A 16,460-nucleotide genomic window follows, 5' to 3' on the forward strand; every position below is an offset into this window, starting at 1 on the left:
GAAAGATATTTCTGTAAATCAAGAGAAGTCAGTAGTGTGGAAACAATCTGCAAAAACATGTTCAATAGTTAAAAAAAAACAAAAAAAAAAAAACACCTCTGACACATAAAATGTTATTGGTCCCATACATCCGGTGATTGTCTCGCGTAATTCGGGCACTTCCGTGTTATGGAAACGGACGCCGACACCTCTTTGGTTCCCACCCAAACAAACAAAGCTCAGATGGAGATTTCCTACTCTCATTAATACGAGCTGGATTTATTTCCAGAAAACAAAGCTCCCCTCAACTAGATACGATGTCGGCCGGTTACTTTCTTTTCCTGTAATTTTATCTAGCTAACAGACGGCTGGGCGCTTTATTTCAGGCATTGCGCAACAGTGTTATTAACGTTGCCGCAGCTAGCCGCCACTCAGTATCCAAACAGCAGCCGGTGCTAAGCAAGGCAGGGCAGAGATGACAAGCGCTTTGGCTGAGACACTCTGTACTTTATAACAGGTTCTGTGGGCACGCAGTGACAGCCCAGTTTTGTCACTGCTTGGAGAAGATCACATGTTGAGAAGGGTTTTTTCAAACGAGCTAGCTACCAGGTGAGTTTTGAGTGTTTTTATTTTGCTGAAGTTAGCTAGGTTAGCTGAGATCTCGAACCATGATTAGCTCTTGTGAGGCTGCTGTTTTAGCTCTGTCATGTTAGTCCCACTGAAGTAACTGAACGACACATGGCTAATTTTACAAAACGTTTATTTTGTTTTAGGAGGTTGTTTCAGATAAAGTACAACAGTTTGCGGGGTCAGCAACACTTAATTGTACCTTCATCCTGTAAAAGTTGAACCTTGAGGTCCGACAAGTTAAACTGAAGTCGAACAGATTTGGTTTTTTGTTGTTGTTTTTTTAAATTCACTGTAAGCTAATGCCTTCTGCTTTATATTTTAGTCTCCCATTTACAGTATCAGTGTCATCATTTTAGTAGTCATTATCCAGCAGTGATGGAGTATAACTTGCATGCATTTACTCAAGAAAGGTATTTTACTTGAGTATTTACATTTTGGAGGCACATGTTTCACTTGTTAAAGGTGCACTATGTAGTTCTGGGCTATATGTTTTAATCAGAGGAGAAAGATCTTCAAAAAAAAACACAAAAAAAAAAAACGCAACAAACAAACAATCTTTCTTTTTGTAACTGAATAAAAAAACTGACTTAAGAGGACAACACAGTCTCATGCTGTCTCACTTTGTTTATATTTGGCGGACCCTGCCACCTTCCTAGCTTCAACCAGTGTTCTGGACCTTATTTTCCTCTGAGAGCAGCTTGTTTATTCAGTTTTGAAAGAGATTTGTATTGGGTCTCTATGGGTCAACCCACATTATACAGTATAAACATTTAAATACATGTATGCTTAGCTTTTACTTGTGCTTTTGTTCTTGTGCATCTGATATTGGATATGTATAGACTTTTGCTCATGTACCATTGGTATGAGTCACTTTTACCAAAGTAACAACAACAAAAAAGTCATATTTACCACAATATATTTAGTTTTCCTCAAGTATGACTTTGGGTACTTTCAACAGCACTGTTATCAAAACAGTGGCAGTATTATTTTAGTCATTTGCCAAGCAATTAAATAAGTAATTTTCATATTCATATCTTCATAGGGAGAATACTTTGGGTTTTTCTACTCTTGGTCAGAATCTAGATATTTAAGACTTAACTGGATGTATTGGATGATGGTGCTTTTAGTTTTGGCATACTCCTTCGTGGCAGCCCTTATTTATATTTTGAAAAGAAAGACTAAATTGTGGCTTAAGTGTAGAAATACATGAGTTTTCTCATGTACTGTATACGGATAATACAGATATAGACAAGAGGAAGTAAAACAATTTGTAAGCAATCCCCAAAAAGTTAGATAAGTTTAGAATGTGGTAAGGTCAGGTTTATGTTTATTTAAAAAAAAACAAAAAAAACCCTTTGTCATGTTTTTAATGCATCAAGTATAACTGTTAGTTCCTCAAAAAGGGGAAATTCTATTTATGAGTTCAGTTTTGCGTCCCCTCATTTGTTGTGCATCCTGTCCTCTTCTGTCCAAACAGCACACTGAGCATCCTTGTAAATTAATCCCCCCACCTCCTGTTTGCTCTGCTGCGGTGTCTTCCTGGGCTTCTCCAAACCCACTTACTATGAGTGCAATGCGTGTGGATGCCAAAGTGGTTATGCTGGGAAAGGAGAGCGTGGGGAAGACCAGCCTGGTAGAGAGATACGTTCATCATCGCTTCTTGGTGGGCCCGTACCAGAACGTAAGTGTCATCTGTTCAGCTTTTGATGTCCATATCATCTCTTTGCTGATTTCCTCCCCGCCTGCTGCCTGGATGAAAGGCTTTATTTATATATTTAGCTGCGGGGAGGTTGTGCTAATAAGGCCTGATTCTGTGCTCATCTTGAAGCATAAAAGCACTGATAGAAACGCGGAATGCAGTGATGTTTCGGTGTGTTTCTTCAAGCAGATGCTGCATTAGACAAGCATTTTTGTTAAATCGTACATATTAACGTTGAAGCTGTTCAGACATGCCTCTCTTGTGTCCAGATAAAGATTGATGCACCATGATATCGTTAGAACTTAACAGTTGCATGAAGTAATTATGAACAGAGTTCAGCTTTGGAGCAATCTCTCACATGTGTTTTATTCTCCGTGATTTTAATACTTCAACCAAAGTAATCTGCATGATGTGTTGGGATACATTTGTTGCTTTTGTGTGCAATATCAGTTGCAGTTCAGGATTTCAGCAGAAGCTCCATGTTAGCATAGGACAACATAAAGGAACAATATTCAGACTGAGATTGTCCAGTGTGCTTTCCTGTGCCTGTATTCTCTTCCTCACAGACTATCGGTGCTGCTTTCGTTGCCAAACCAATCCAGGTGGGAGAGAAGGTGATTACCCTAGGAATATGGGTGAGTTGGCTATGAATGTGTGTGTTATAGAGTGATCTGAAAATGTGCCTCAGTAGCAGCCTGATATCCAGTCACATCACATCAGCTCCTGCAATCCACATCTACATGCCTTTTTAAAAGCAGCAAACAGTTGAATGATCTGACAACTGAGTGCAGGATGGTTTATCTGGAGGAAACTCTTCTTCTCCAGGAAGCAAAAATCTACACAAAGATTAATAAACAGCAGTATAATGAAGAATACATTCGACCAAAAATGAAAGATTTGTATAGGAAACAAAAATAGAAGACAAACAATGACTGTAAATTTCAGTAAACTGTGAAGCAGTGTGGAGAAACTGGAGAAGGAAGTAGTTAGCATTGTGGTTTCTTCTGTCCTTCATTATTTCAGCCGGTCTACTTTCACTGTGGATGAACCAGAGTTTCGCTTTCCTCTGTCTCTCTCAGGACACAGCGGGATCAGAGCGCTACGAGGCGATGAGCCGAATCTACTACAGAGGAGCCCGGGCAGCCATCGTCTGCTACGGTAAATCTCCGTTGTTCCTTATCATCTTGCCATTGAGCTTTGGGGTGTTGTGACTCAACCCTTAGCAGCCATACTGGGAGAACAGCTGGATGATTTATTGTTGATTTAGCACATCATACTGCAGTTTGCATTTGCAAGCTTAAAATAGCAGACTTGTTTACTTTTGTTTGTTTTCACTGTTCTTTATATGTTTCGTTTGGATTCTGCTGCTGCTGTGAATTTCATGCTGTAATAAATGACTTTAGATTAAGAACTTTACCTCATATAGAACTGAACGCATAAAAGCAAAGGTTGCTTTTTGTGCTGTTTTCAACGGGGAGCTGAACATTGTGCCACTGATCTGCATCAGGGAATTTGTTTAATAGATGCTGTCAGCTTGTTAGTGAGCTACCATCAGTGTCTGGTTTTGGCTTACAGTGATATTTTAGCTGACTTTTCTCAAGCTTGCAGAGAATCTGGACTATGTTCAGTCTAAGCAGTTTAAACGTCTTTTCTGGCCTTTCATGCCAACAAAGCCACTGCAGCTACTAGGTTTTTCTTTAGCAGCACTTCAGCATGAGAGGATCATAAACAAGTCAATGACTTTACCCAAATCTGCCAGTTCTAGTTAGTACTCGATGGACTTTAGATTCCATCCTTAAGATTCTGGGAGGTTTTTTTTTATTATTATCTTTATTTCCACTGATAAGTTTATAATATGTGTCCACAACAATGTGAAATTGGACATTTTTGATAAGAAAGTGTAAAAGTCCTCTTTATGGGAGGATCCCAAAATCCCTCTACAAATACAGAACATGGACCTAAGATATAATGTACGAGGTAATTTATTCGTCATTATACAACATAGGCTCTGATGGTCTCAAAGTGCACTGCTCTTAATCCAAAATACTTGCCTTCTTCTTCAAAACCGCAAAAAAATCACGATTGTAAAACACAATGGGGAACACACAGGCTACAGGTTAAAATGTAACTCAATGTCAGGCTTACAGTGGCTACGTGCAGACCTGAAGTACTGTGATTGGTTATTTTGGCCGCTTGTTTTTAAGTGATGCTAGTAGAAATTGCTGAGAGTGAGGACAGATTGAAGCAGGTTGCCCCTTGCCAGTAACAGTCATCTGGCAAAACCATCTCCTCTGTAAACACACAAATATAAACATGACAAGGCGAATCCTCCCATTATCGCCCACTATCACAATGTCAACAAAAGAATGTAAACACAGTTACTGTGGGGAATACATTGAAATCACGCATGATACATTATATAACTCCAGGACAGTTCATTGTGAGAAAGTAACCTTGGTTTTTAAAGAAATCTACAATAATTTACTGAATTCCTCCACAGATGTCAAAACAGCAGCTGTTTACTTTATGATTGGACCGAGAGTTTCTCCATAACTTTGGAACTTTGGAGCACAATCTGCCCACAGTGAACATATCGGAGAAAATGATCCTCGGACATGTTAAGGCTCGCTATGTGCAGACTTTTCTGAATGGTTCTCACGTCCCTGTTTCTTTGTTCCACATTGGGGAACTTTGTCTCTAAGGAAATAGCTGATGGCATTTCCCAGTGGATTACTCACTCTGCTGTCATGTTTTATTCAAGTCAGCAGGGCCATTTTCTTTTTTACCATCCATCTTGATTGTTTGCTAATTTTCCTGTACATAGCAGTGATTTGATGGTTTATTTGTGAAAAATTACTGAGATAGTAAGAGCTGGTAGTTTGATGTTGCGGATGCCAGTGTCTGTTTTACTCTACTTCTTCTGTGAATGCATGGTTGTGTTTATGAATATATTCAAAGGAGAATATGGAAATGTTTGTGGAATACTAAATATCTACATACACACATTGACTAAAAGTCTTTGTTCAATCATTTTTGTCTTTCAGATTTGACTGACAGCAGCAGCTTCCAGCGAGCCCGTTTCTGGGTGAAGGAGCTGCAGAACTGCGAAGAAGTAAGAGAACTCATCTAATTAATATTAACACTCTCTTTATATAGCTGCTCCCCAGTTAAAGGTGCATTATGTAGGAATTCTTGTTCAAAAGAATAAAAAAAACAAACTGAAATTATCAACAGAACGTGAACTTGGAGGTGATGCCAGAGCAGTCTATGGTGTTAGCATGCTAACTGGCTAGTGTAGCATGAGTCACACCAGCCTCCAGCCTAAAAACCCCCTCACTACTGGTCCAAAGCACTGGTGCTCATTGTATAAACACAAACACTCCCCTGGTGTTTTCCAAGCTTCCAGTCCAGGCAGACACTCGGGTAATAGTAGCTCTCTACACTGCTAATTGAGCTAACTAGCTAATAGCAGCAACCGTTATCAGCAGGCTGCCCCATATTTTTTTAGCCTATTCTTACATAATGCATCTTTTTCAAAGAAGCTGTAGTAAAAAAATGAATTTCCAGGAGCAGTAAAAGTGAGTGATAAGATCTCCTTATTTCATGCAGAAAAACTGGCAGTAATTTACATATGACAGTGTTTGAATACCGATTGCCATTGGATATCCAAGTTTTGGTAGAGATACACTATATTACCAAAAGTATTCGCTCACCCATTCAAATGATCAGAATCAGGTGTTCTAATCACTTGGCCTGGCCCCAGGTGTATAAATTCAAGCACTCAGGCATGCAGACTGTGAAACAAGACATTTGTGAAAGAATGGGCCGCTCTCAGGAGCTCAGTGAATTCCAGCGTGGAACTGTCATAGGATGCCACTTGTGCAACAAATCCAGTCGTGAAATTTCCTCGCTCCTAAATATTCCACAGTCAACTGTCAGCTCTATTATAACAAAATGGAAGCGTTTGGGAACAACAGCAACTCAGCCACGAAGTGGTAGGCCACGTAAAGTGACGGAGAGGGGTCAGCGGATGCTGAAGCGCATAGTGCAAAGAGGTCGCCGACTTTCTGCACAGTCAATTGCTAGAGAGCTACAAACTTCATGTGACCTTCAGATTAGCCCAAGTACAGTACGCAGAGAGCTTCATGGAATGGGTTTCCATGGCCGAGCAGCTGCAGCCAAGCCACACATCACCAAGTGCAATGCAAGGCGTCGGATGCAATGGTGTAAAGCACGCCGTCACTGGCCTCTAGAGCAGTGGAGACGCGTTCTCTGGAGTGATGAATCACGCTTTTCCATCTGGCAATCTGATGGACGAGTCTGGGTTTGGAGGTTGCCAGGAGAACGGTACATTTCAGATTGCATTGTGCCAACTGTGAAATTTGGTGGAGGAGGAATTATGGTATGGGGTTGTTTTTCAGGAGCTGGGCTTGGCCCCTTAGTTCCAGTGAAAGGAACATTGAATGCTTCAGGATACCAAAACATTTTGGACAATTCCATGCTCCCAACCTTGTGGGAACAGTTTGGAGCGGGCCCCTTCCTCTTCCAACATGACTGTGCACCAGTGCACAAAGCAAGGTCCATAAAGACGTGGATGACAGAGTCTGGTGTGGATGAACTTGACTGGCCTGCACAGAGTCCTGACCTGAACCCGATAGAACACCTTTGGGATGAATTAGAGCGGAGACTGAGAGCCAGGCCTTCTCGACCAACATCAGTGTGTGACCTCACCAATGCGCTTTTGGAAGAATGGTCAAAAATTCCTATAAACACTCTCCTCAACCTTGTGGACAGTCTTCCCAGAAGAGTTGAAGCTGTAATAGCTGCAAAAGGTGGACCGACATCATATTGAATTCTATGAGTTAGGAATGGGATGGCACTTCAGTTCATAGAATGAGTAAAGGCAGGTGAGCGAATACTTTTGGTAATATAGTGTATCTAAAGGTTATTTTGTTGTTTTTATTATTTTTACCAGAATAAGTCATACTAAACTAAATGTTAAATGTCGTCTAAACACAACTTGATGCAAGATTAGCAATTATTATAATTATATTATCATTATGCACGAAATAATAACAACATAATAATAACATGAAAATATCTGATCAGTAATTGAGGAAACAAGGTTATGAATCTGAACAGATATTTGATTCCAGTGGACACATTTCAGTCAATACCCAAAAATAGTATTAGGGCCCCACACTCAGCCCAACAGTGTATGACAAGTTTGTTTCATGACTGTTTTAACAAAATTAATGAATAGTTTAAATGATGCATTTGTAAACATTTATTCTAATTGCATGCATTGTATAGCGGTAGATCTAAGTGGACTCAGTGAGCTAGTTGAAGTGAAAAAATTCAAAGTTATATGCTGAGCTTGTGTTGTATTTTGTTTTTGTGTGTCTGTGTCGTGTATCCAGCACTGTAAGATCTACCTGTGCGGCACCAAGAACGACCTGGTTGAAGCAGATCGGAGTGTGCGCCAAATCGACTACCACGACGCTCAGGACTTTGCTGAAGGTAAAACGTCAGTCTCACTGATGTAAATCTGCCTTTCTGTCACTGTTCATGACTGGTATGTGTGCATGTAAATGTAATCACTCCGTTGTAATATACTGATGTGCTACAGAGGCTTGTTTGATGGAAAAAGTCAGCTGTTACTAATGTCCAGCATCAGCTGCGCACTGTGCTGTACATTAGTACACTGTCATGCAGACTTCATTAAGATGTCTGCATTATCACAGGATTGTTTTCTTTGTCCAGTAGGAGGCTGATGATGCTTCAACAGATTGATGTGGTTAGAAATCTTTTTAATGATAAATGGTTTTATTTTTAATGATTTGAGACAGTTTCTGATTAGTTTAATTAATTATAAATGTGTTGCTTAATTAAGTTTACTTTCATAGAGGAATCATTAAATGTTACATTTGAGAAGCTGAAATGTACGGCATTTTTGCTTCAAAAGTTGTTTCAACATCAAGACAGTTGCTTTTTATTCAACTAATCAATTGATAGACTTGTTGTTTCAGCTCTAAACTCTAATATTTTACCTTTTTATACTCACATAGTGGATAAACAGGGTCTGTAGTAGGCAAAACAGGCGAGTGTAGTTGTTTGTTGACAGTCCTAGTGCTACAGGTTGTGGTGTGATGGGAGTCAGCTGATGATCACCAATCCAATGCTGTGTTTTGATGTGAGACAGTTCCCTGACAGCGTATGTCGCCTCATTAACCAGGAATTTGTCTGACAAGATGGTTAAACTTGTTTGTTTAGTTTACCCAGATATACTTTCATCTCCTGAGTATCTTTCATGCACATCTTCGCGTGTGAAAAAAAAACACCGTAAATGGAGTCTACAGGTCTTGAAAAGTCTGAACAACTGAAATGAATTGAGTTTACTCAAAAGGCTCCAGACAGTTTGTAGAAGAAGTTGTTTAAAATTTTAAAAAGGGTAGTTATATTATAGTTATATTTTTTAAACACTTTATATGGGGCTGTTGGTAGATGTTAAGATGTTATATGCCTTGGAACTAAAAGTGGTTAAGGTTGAAATTACTATGCTGCATCGGACTAGACATTACCATAAAAACACATTAGGAGAACATGTGTAAGAATTGCCTAAAATAAAAATAACCAAGCAAGTTAATCACAAAGTCAAAAATCATCCCTTTATTTTGTGCCACTAATCAACTTCCAGGGGGGAAGACGCTCGCTATCATTGGACGGGGGGTGGGCGTCTCCTCGCTGTCAGGAGGGGGACATACAGAAGCTCGCTCGTCACCCTCACTCACTACAAAGCAGCTAACACTGAAAATGAGTATAGTGGCGCTGAGCTAGTAGTATAGCGGCGCAGCGCTGCTGTTCCACCGTCAGGTGACAAATAATTTTACACTGCTGGGATGTACATGAAATGCAGAATGACCCTGACTGGATTGCCATCATGATACAGGAATAATATTGCATTCAGTGTCACACAGAGAAGGTCTTAAGAAGTGAAGAACAGAAACCCTATTAAAAAAACAGTTTAAGGCTTTTCATTGGTTTCACTTGCAGAATTGAGCTGTGCTCATCCTTCTACCTGGAAAAAAAGTTAAAGGATCAACACAGACATTTCTGAGATTCTGTTTCTGCCCATTCTGTGAAATAATTAGATCAACAAAGTTTTTGTTAGCATCTTGAAAATGGTTAAAGGATATTAACAAACTGCTGACCTCATCTGACCCATCACTCTCTGTGCGTGATTTGCAGGAATTGCAACACGGACTGAACTTATCGTGTCTTTCCTTGCCTCCGCCTGACTGACATTTAACCTGTTTTGGTTTGCTTCACAGAGATTGGTGCACAGCATTTTGAGACCTCCAGTAAAACAGGAAATAATGTGGGTGAGTCACACCTTCAGTCATCTGCAGACCATATTTAACCCGGGTGGTTAACTGCAATAACAGCTGCACAGCTGTATTCATTCATGGGCTGCCAAAAGAGGAAGTGTGTTTACCTCAGGATACTGATAATGGAGATCTGGATGGATTTAGATGATTTAATACATTTAATAAATATAACTGATTACTGAAAATAAAAGTATGTTTCAGTAGAAGAGAAGTCTGTAATCCAGCATAGCAGATGCAGTCAGTTTTTCAGGAAAGAAACTGATAAATGAAAATATGCACAAAACTTTACCTGAAACAGTAAAATCATTAACAATAATGAACTACGTATAAATGGAAGGTCTATTGTCACCAACTCCATGGATTACCCTCTTCACTGTAATCAGCAGGAGGCAAGTAAGAAACCAGAGCTGTTCAGGAGAATTTAGGCAAGTAGCCTAAACTGTACACAGACTGCACTGCTGCATTCAGGTCTATAATGTTACTTCCTTCATACTTGCTGTTACAAAGATTCACACTCTCTTACTCTCTTTCTCTCTCCACTGCACGCTCACCGACGTTACACACACAACCTACCTATCGAGGTATTCCTGAAAGAAATACCCACTTCAATAACACATTTTAGTAAAAAACATTTTAAAATTTCGCCTGTTGAGCTGCCGGTCTTGCGATACACGGGTGGAAATCCTGTGACCCTTGAATGATTGTGAAAAAGGAAACTGGGCAAAAATGTAAGACATATGTCAAGTTGAGACATAGGTGACTTTGACCTCTTCTAGAAAAGACGGGAAGTCAAACCGAGATGCAGAAGGCGATTGCAGAAATATCTGTCCTCCCTCAAGGCCCATGATGTGCTTGTAACTGGAACAGACAATTTAATAAAGTAAATTAAGAGAACAATGTGTCATTATAACCTCAGTGTGGACTCTTCAGCCAGGCAAGTCATCAGACTTTGACCTTATTGAAGCACAACGGGATCCAATCAGCAAGGGGGCTTGTAATCATAGCACTCACAGCTCTTGCTCAGCGGTGACCAATGTGTATTTTTATCTACTGAGAATCTGCCACTCATTTCACTTCTCTTTAGAGAGCATCTTCTTCTGATTGTGTCCAATCGACATAACTTACACCCAGCCGTAGCCTTGATGAGTGCATTTCAAGCTTCAATGGCCGTTGCATAGTTGGAGCATGTTGTGAACCAGGTATTTTCCTGTGTGAATGAACTGATGAAAATTGACAGGCTTCCTCCTTCCTCTCAACAGATGAGTTGTTCCAGAAAATTGCTGAGGATTACAACAGCACTGCCTTCCAATATATGACAGGTAAATGAAGCGTTGTCATGAAGTTGGTTGACTATTTACCTCCTGAACTGATCCCAAAGCTGCCGAATACATTATAAAGTCTCTTTCTGTGTTTCAGCAGAAGAAACAGGCGTCGACTTGGGTCAGAAGAAAGACTCATATTTCTACTCCTGTTGCCATAACAACTGATGTCGAGCATGAGGAAGAGAAACGGACGTGGTCACTTTGCCTCGGCTGGAGTAAAACCTGGATATGCTGGATGTGTGTCAGATAACTCAGCTGGGATCCAAAAAAAAAGAAATCAGGCAGAACTACTTACACCTTGTTGGATATGTTTATTTCTTTTGTGCCATAAGAACTGAAGGCTGCAAGACTGTAACGAAGAGGATCGACTTCTGCTGTTACTGGGTGGAGAGGGATTTACAATCCAACGCTCGCACTTTTCACCCAGTTATATCCTGTGTTGTCCTCTTATGAGCTGGTCCCTGTTCCTCTGGACTATGGAAGTAAACATATCTGTAAAGCTGCAGTGTCAAACAATCTGAAGCCGTGCTGTGGTTAGAAGACGACCTTTGTCGCTGAGAAGGATCCTGCTGGACACAGACAGGCCGACAAAACTTGATTGAGGCTCTTTTTTGTTGTTGCAACTGCAGTGCTTAAGGAGGGTGAATGGTTTGTTTACAGAAGTTCATTTTTGTTTACCTCCTACTCTATTTAACCTCGTTGTGGAAACCCGCCTGTCAGTCCTGCACGTCCTCCATGAAGCCTACAGGAATGGAGCGACACCTAACAGGGTGTGATCTGACAAACAAAACACTCCTGTGTCCCCCGTCGTACTAAATTGAAATGAATTCTTGTTAAAAAGAAACATAAACTAAATGATACCAATGATCTTTAAAAGGCCTTATTCCCGCAGTAGAAGTAGCAGGACTGTGTGTGTCTTTAGTGTTTACCGAGACATACCACGACTTTTGCCAAGTGACAGCCATGGATGTATTAACAGAGCTGGATACTGCGCCACCACGTTTTCCCCCAGTGGCCACTCGTGGTACTGCAACAAGCATTTCCCCAAAGACTACAATATTTAAAAGACTTGTCTCTGAAACTGTTGACGTGACACCTTAAAAGTTACAACTCTTTGTGTAAAGAATTTTAAATCAATGTAGGTTTTAGATTTTTAAAACCTTCCCAAAGTCAAGAAAAGCAATCCTTATGTTTGTTACGCCATCCTCATGTAAAGTCAACGAGCTAAGTGGAAACACGTGCACGGAAGAAACACTAATGAGCGCGGGCAGTGGGCGACACAACACGGAAGGAACCCAGAGGCTGGATATAGAGTTGAAGTCCCGTTCCTTCCTATGGACAACCACAGCACATATTCACATGGCAGCCATTTTCCTCAGGGTAGGAAGCTTAAATGTCCTACTGTTGTGTTTCAGGTTGGAAGTTGTACAAACAGACGTAACCTGACAAATTGTTATTATTTAACCAACTCTTGATTGACCGGCAAATTCAAAGACAACACTGAACATTCAGAGTGATATCAGGCTATATAACAAGGTAGAACAACATATTTGATCCCATTATCATCCGCTGGGTAACCACTAACGTAAGCATTCAACCGCTTCCTGGCTAACATTACTTTTTGATAATGTTGGATGGTATGACATGAAAGCTGTTAATTAACATTCAAATGTCAATGCACACCTTGTTCTCATTTATTGAATGTTAGACAGCTTAAGCTCACGGTAACTAATTTGTTATCAAATATGTTGATGTACCTGGATATACGGGCCAAAGTTCCCCCAGAATTTCCCTTTCTGTTGTCTTATCAATTGCTAATTAATTGGGGAACTGTAAAATAATAACAATCTGTCAGATTCTCTGCATACAACATCATCTTTTTGATTTGATTAGTTGGACTTCCCACCCTGAGCATGACGCCTTAGGAAAGCGGCTGCCGTGTGAATATGGTCTACAGGGCACAGCTGTGTTATCTATTTTTGAAGTGGACACACTCAGTTAACATTCAAATGAAAATGCCAGCCTTACTAGAATCCAGTATCCAGTTCTTATGTTACATCCATGGTGACGGGACGTACAACATATATCAGAGACGCTATCTTTTGTTGCATAAGCTATGTTTCTGTCGAAAGAAAATAAAATAAGCTGATGTAAAGGTGGCGGTTACCAAAATGCCAAGATGTGTGTAATTAAATTTCATGGCCTTGGCTGACTGAAAGAAAAAACTCAAGGACAGCCATTTTCTAAATTTTGACTCTAAATTTTCTATTTTGTAGTTACAAATGCAAAGTACACATATAGAAATACAACTGTTTAATTTTCTTTTAATCTTCACGATAGCAGTTCTTTGAAGACGAACTTCGAAGACACAGAGAAAGACAATGGAAGAGCAAAGTTCCCCTGCATCATGTTGAGAAACTGCAGATTTCAACAACACTGGAAAAAATGTGGTGAATGTTGTAACATGGTACAAACTGTCATCTCTGGTTCTCAGAATAATATTTACATCTGTATTTAACTGGAAGACTCGAGTCACTAATTTATTGCCTTTTAAGTTGTGCTGCCAAGAAGACCTGGGGAAAATAAAAAGGATACAATCCATGTTGCTGCTTCGACGTGTTGATGTTCCATATGTTGATATTTTGATGCACAACATTTTTTATTGAGGGCTGTTTAACGACAGACCGGTGTAAAGTACAAATATGTTCTGTAAAATTAAAAGAATGTTTCAAAGCTCTGACAGGCCTGAAATTGTATAGTGTTTTTTTTTGTTGGTTTTTTTTTTGCTCTTGTGTATAATATGAGCTTTTTGCATTTGAGTGAAAAAACTGGCAATATGAATTAAAATTGTAAAGTGTATTGTAAATCATCACAAATCTTAACAGAACTGAATTTGTGGCCGTATTGAAAAATGTCTACATACCTTTTTTCTTCCACTTGCTGCGACTGACTTTTACTGGTTTCAAGTTTCTTATCTAAATAGTTCCAATTCTTGCCACCTGCCCCCACCTTGAAAGCAATCTTGAAATTAGAGCTAGGGTCTGAAGATGAGATGTTACCATAAGTCATATAAAATAACTTGAAACCAGCAAAATTGTCACTTTTAGTGACCGACTTGTGTTTCACAGTGGAATCCTCTGTGCTTTATATTGTAAACCACTTTCAAGATAACACCTGTTTAACAGGCTTCCTTCATTTCTGGCCTTGGATTTTATTTATAGACACTGAACATGATGAGCTATGCCACCGGAGAAATCATTACATATGACATAAAATCAACAAACATTTGATATATTACAGGGTATCTGCATGTCCCGTGAACATTGCATTCAGATCACTCAAATATCCTCAAACTACTTTTTCTTGTGCACATGTTTATGGGGGGTTTGGTACAGAAGTGTATTGCTGTCACACCAGTAAAAGAAAAACAGATTACTATCATGTTATAACATGAAAATGTTAGTGTTATATCGTTTTTGTGATATATATATAAACTTATCAAGGGACAAGAAACTTGTTTTGTTATACAAGTATAATTTTTATATTGTTATAACATGAAAAAAAACAACTTGATATAACAATACAATGTTAATGAATCAATTGTTCTATTTCTGGTGTGGCAGCAGTATGCTTCCTCAGCTAGGAAATAGCACTCCCCATAATGTAAACTATAAATTGGAGTGTTACAACAATTAATTTTGACCTGCTGGAGGCTTTTTTCATAAAGCTTCAATCAAACCATAAGCCCTTTAACAAACATTAAAACTACTCACAGCTACAGTCTCGTAATCAATTTAAGCAAAAACTTTTAGGAACTTTGATGAATGTTTTAATTGGCTAATCTATCCATCTGTCGAGGACAATTTAACAAACTCATAATGCTACACAATGATTGTTAGAAATGGCTGGGAAGTAATGAGAACAATGTGATATGAATGTCAGTGAATTCATGTACTCATGTACTTAACACAAAATAATAAAATCATTGTAGCCATACTGTCCCTACAACTTTTCCGTTAGTGGTATGGCCATGAAGGGGGTCATACCACATCCCACATATCAGCTAGTTAAACACATCAGAAATCCTGTATTAACAGTAACAAACTATAAATCTCAAAAGTTAAAATATTCTTTGGAAACTTTAGTAGAAATAGAAAAATATTGGCACTTTTTACTTTTGACAAGCTAAAGTGGTAAATTACTATACTGATCCATTTCTATTTTATTTTTTTTAAATTTTGATGTAGAAAACCTTTTCCCTCACTGTCTTTAGCTGTTGCAACTGCAAACAAATCCATCAGGTCACTAACAACAAATAAAAAGTAACTACAGTTAACTACAGTCTTTACAGGTATTATTGCGTGCTTTGTATGTCTGTATTAACAATCTTCCTCTGGGAATGTATTGCTTCATGTTTACGGTCACTCCGATGGTCTGGCTTACGACTGTTGTTTTTTTTTTCTCAATTTTTTTGTACTTAAGTTGAACCTTTTTTTTCTGTGTGTGTGTTAGCTTTGTATTACTTCATGTAAATCTATACACACACGGTGACATCTTCACCGAACCTCTAAGTCTCTGAGTCTGAGTTGTTATGTTATGTGGCTGATGTGACTTCCTCTCTGGACTGCGCTCCATTTACATCATCCATGCTTCTCTGTTGATTGTGTGGCTTCTTCTTTGCTTTTTTCTTTCTCATGGCTGAATCTAAAAGGCTTCGTATTGTCTCTGGCTTAAGCTGTGAAATGTGAAAAATAAAGTTTACCACAGCATCTCCACATTTTTGTTGCCGTTTCATTATCAGCTGCCAGAGATTTATTCTTATTTATTCTGTTAACATCTCACATCTCAGATGTACTGTATGTTATTATATATGAGGTACTTATTCTTCCTTTCAATTTTGAATATTTGGAAATATTTCTATACTTGTAGCATTGATTCACATGTACTTAGCTAGCTAGCTATATTTTTTGGCTCTCCTTTCTGACACTGTGCTCACATAGCCTACCAGCTCGTTTTCCTTTTTATTGTACGGTAATTTTATCTCACGGCGGTAGTTACCTTGTTAATTTATAGATTAGGATTTCACATGATAAAGCCAGGATTTCAAGAATTGACAAGAGTTAACTTTTATGAAGAGTTAACAGTATGAAGCTAGCCTTCATACTGTTAGCTATGGAGCAGAGTCTAGCATGTTACCCTACTGGAAAAACTAGCAAGACAAGCATATGTTGCGTTTTGGTGCTAGTCTATGCAGTTTTTCTTTTCTTTTTTCCCCAGCAGGTTAGGAGGTTAATTCACTGCTCGGGCCCTAAAATTGCATGAATTAGCATGTAGAATGTCAGTATCTTCTCTGTCAGTGTTCTGGGCTAAAAGAGTATTTACTAGCTAACGTACAGGACAGTAAAATGCAAACATCAACCAATAAAATCATGGTTTTGTTGG

The 16,460-nt window shown here is 39.1% G+C and overlaps 1 protein-coding gene across 4 annotated transcripts; it reads left to right on the top strand.

Annotated features, from left to right (window-relative positions):
* The first annotated feature begins 124 nt into the window (after positions 1 to 124).
* rab24 (RAB24, member RAS oncogene family) lies at positions 125 to 13,633 on the top strand. Of its 4 annotated transcripts, none has more exons than XM_037118724.1 (9): positions 125 to 588; positions 2,087 to 2,290; positions 2,875 to 2,943; positions 3,388 to 3,466; positions 5,353 to 5,420; positions 7,729 to 7,828; positions 9,640 to 9,686; positions 10,956 to 11,015; positions 11,113 to 13,633. In XM_037118724.1, exons 2-8 carry the CDS (start codon positions 2,174 to 2,176, stop codon positions 11,010 to 11,012), a joined length of 537 nt encoding a protein of 178 aa, XP_036974619.1. In that variant the 5' UTR covers positions 125 to 588; positions 2,087 to 2,173; the 3' UTR covers positions 11,013 to 11,015; positions 11,113 to 13,633. The 4 variants fall into 4 exon arrangements, with proteins under 4 accessions (XP_036974619.1, XP_036974618.1, XP_036974616.1 ...); XM_037118723.1 differs by having other exon boundaries at positions 11,116 to 13,633; XM_037118721.1 differs by having other exon boundaries at positions 126 to 588; positions 9,640 to 9,690; positions 11,113 to 13,619.
* Positions 13,634 to 16,460: the final 2,827 nt, after the last annotated feature.

This window comes from Acanthopagrus latus, chromosome 13 (assembly GCF_904848185.1).
Source record: "Acanthopagrus latus isolate v.2019 chromosome 13, fAcaLat1.1, whole genome shotgun sequence".
Classification (NCBI taxonomy): domain Eukaryota; kingdom Metazoa; phylum Chordata; class Actinopteri; order Spariformes; family Sparidae; genus Acanthopagrus; species Acanthopagrus latus.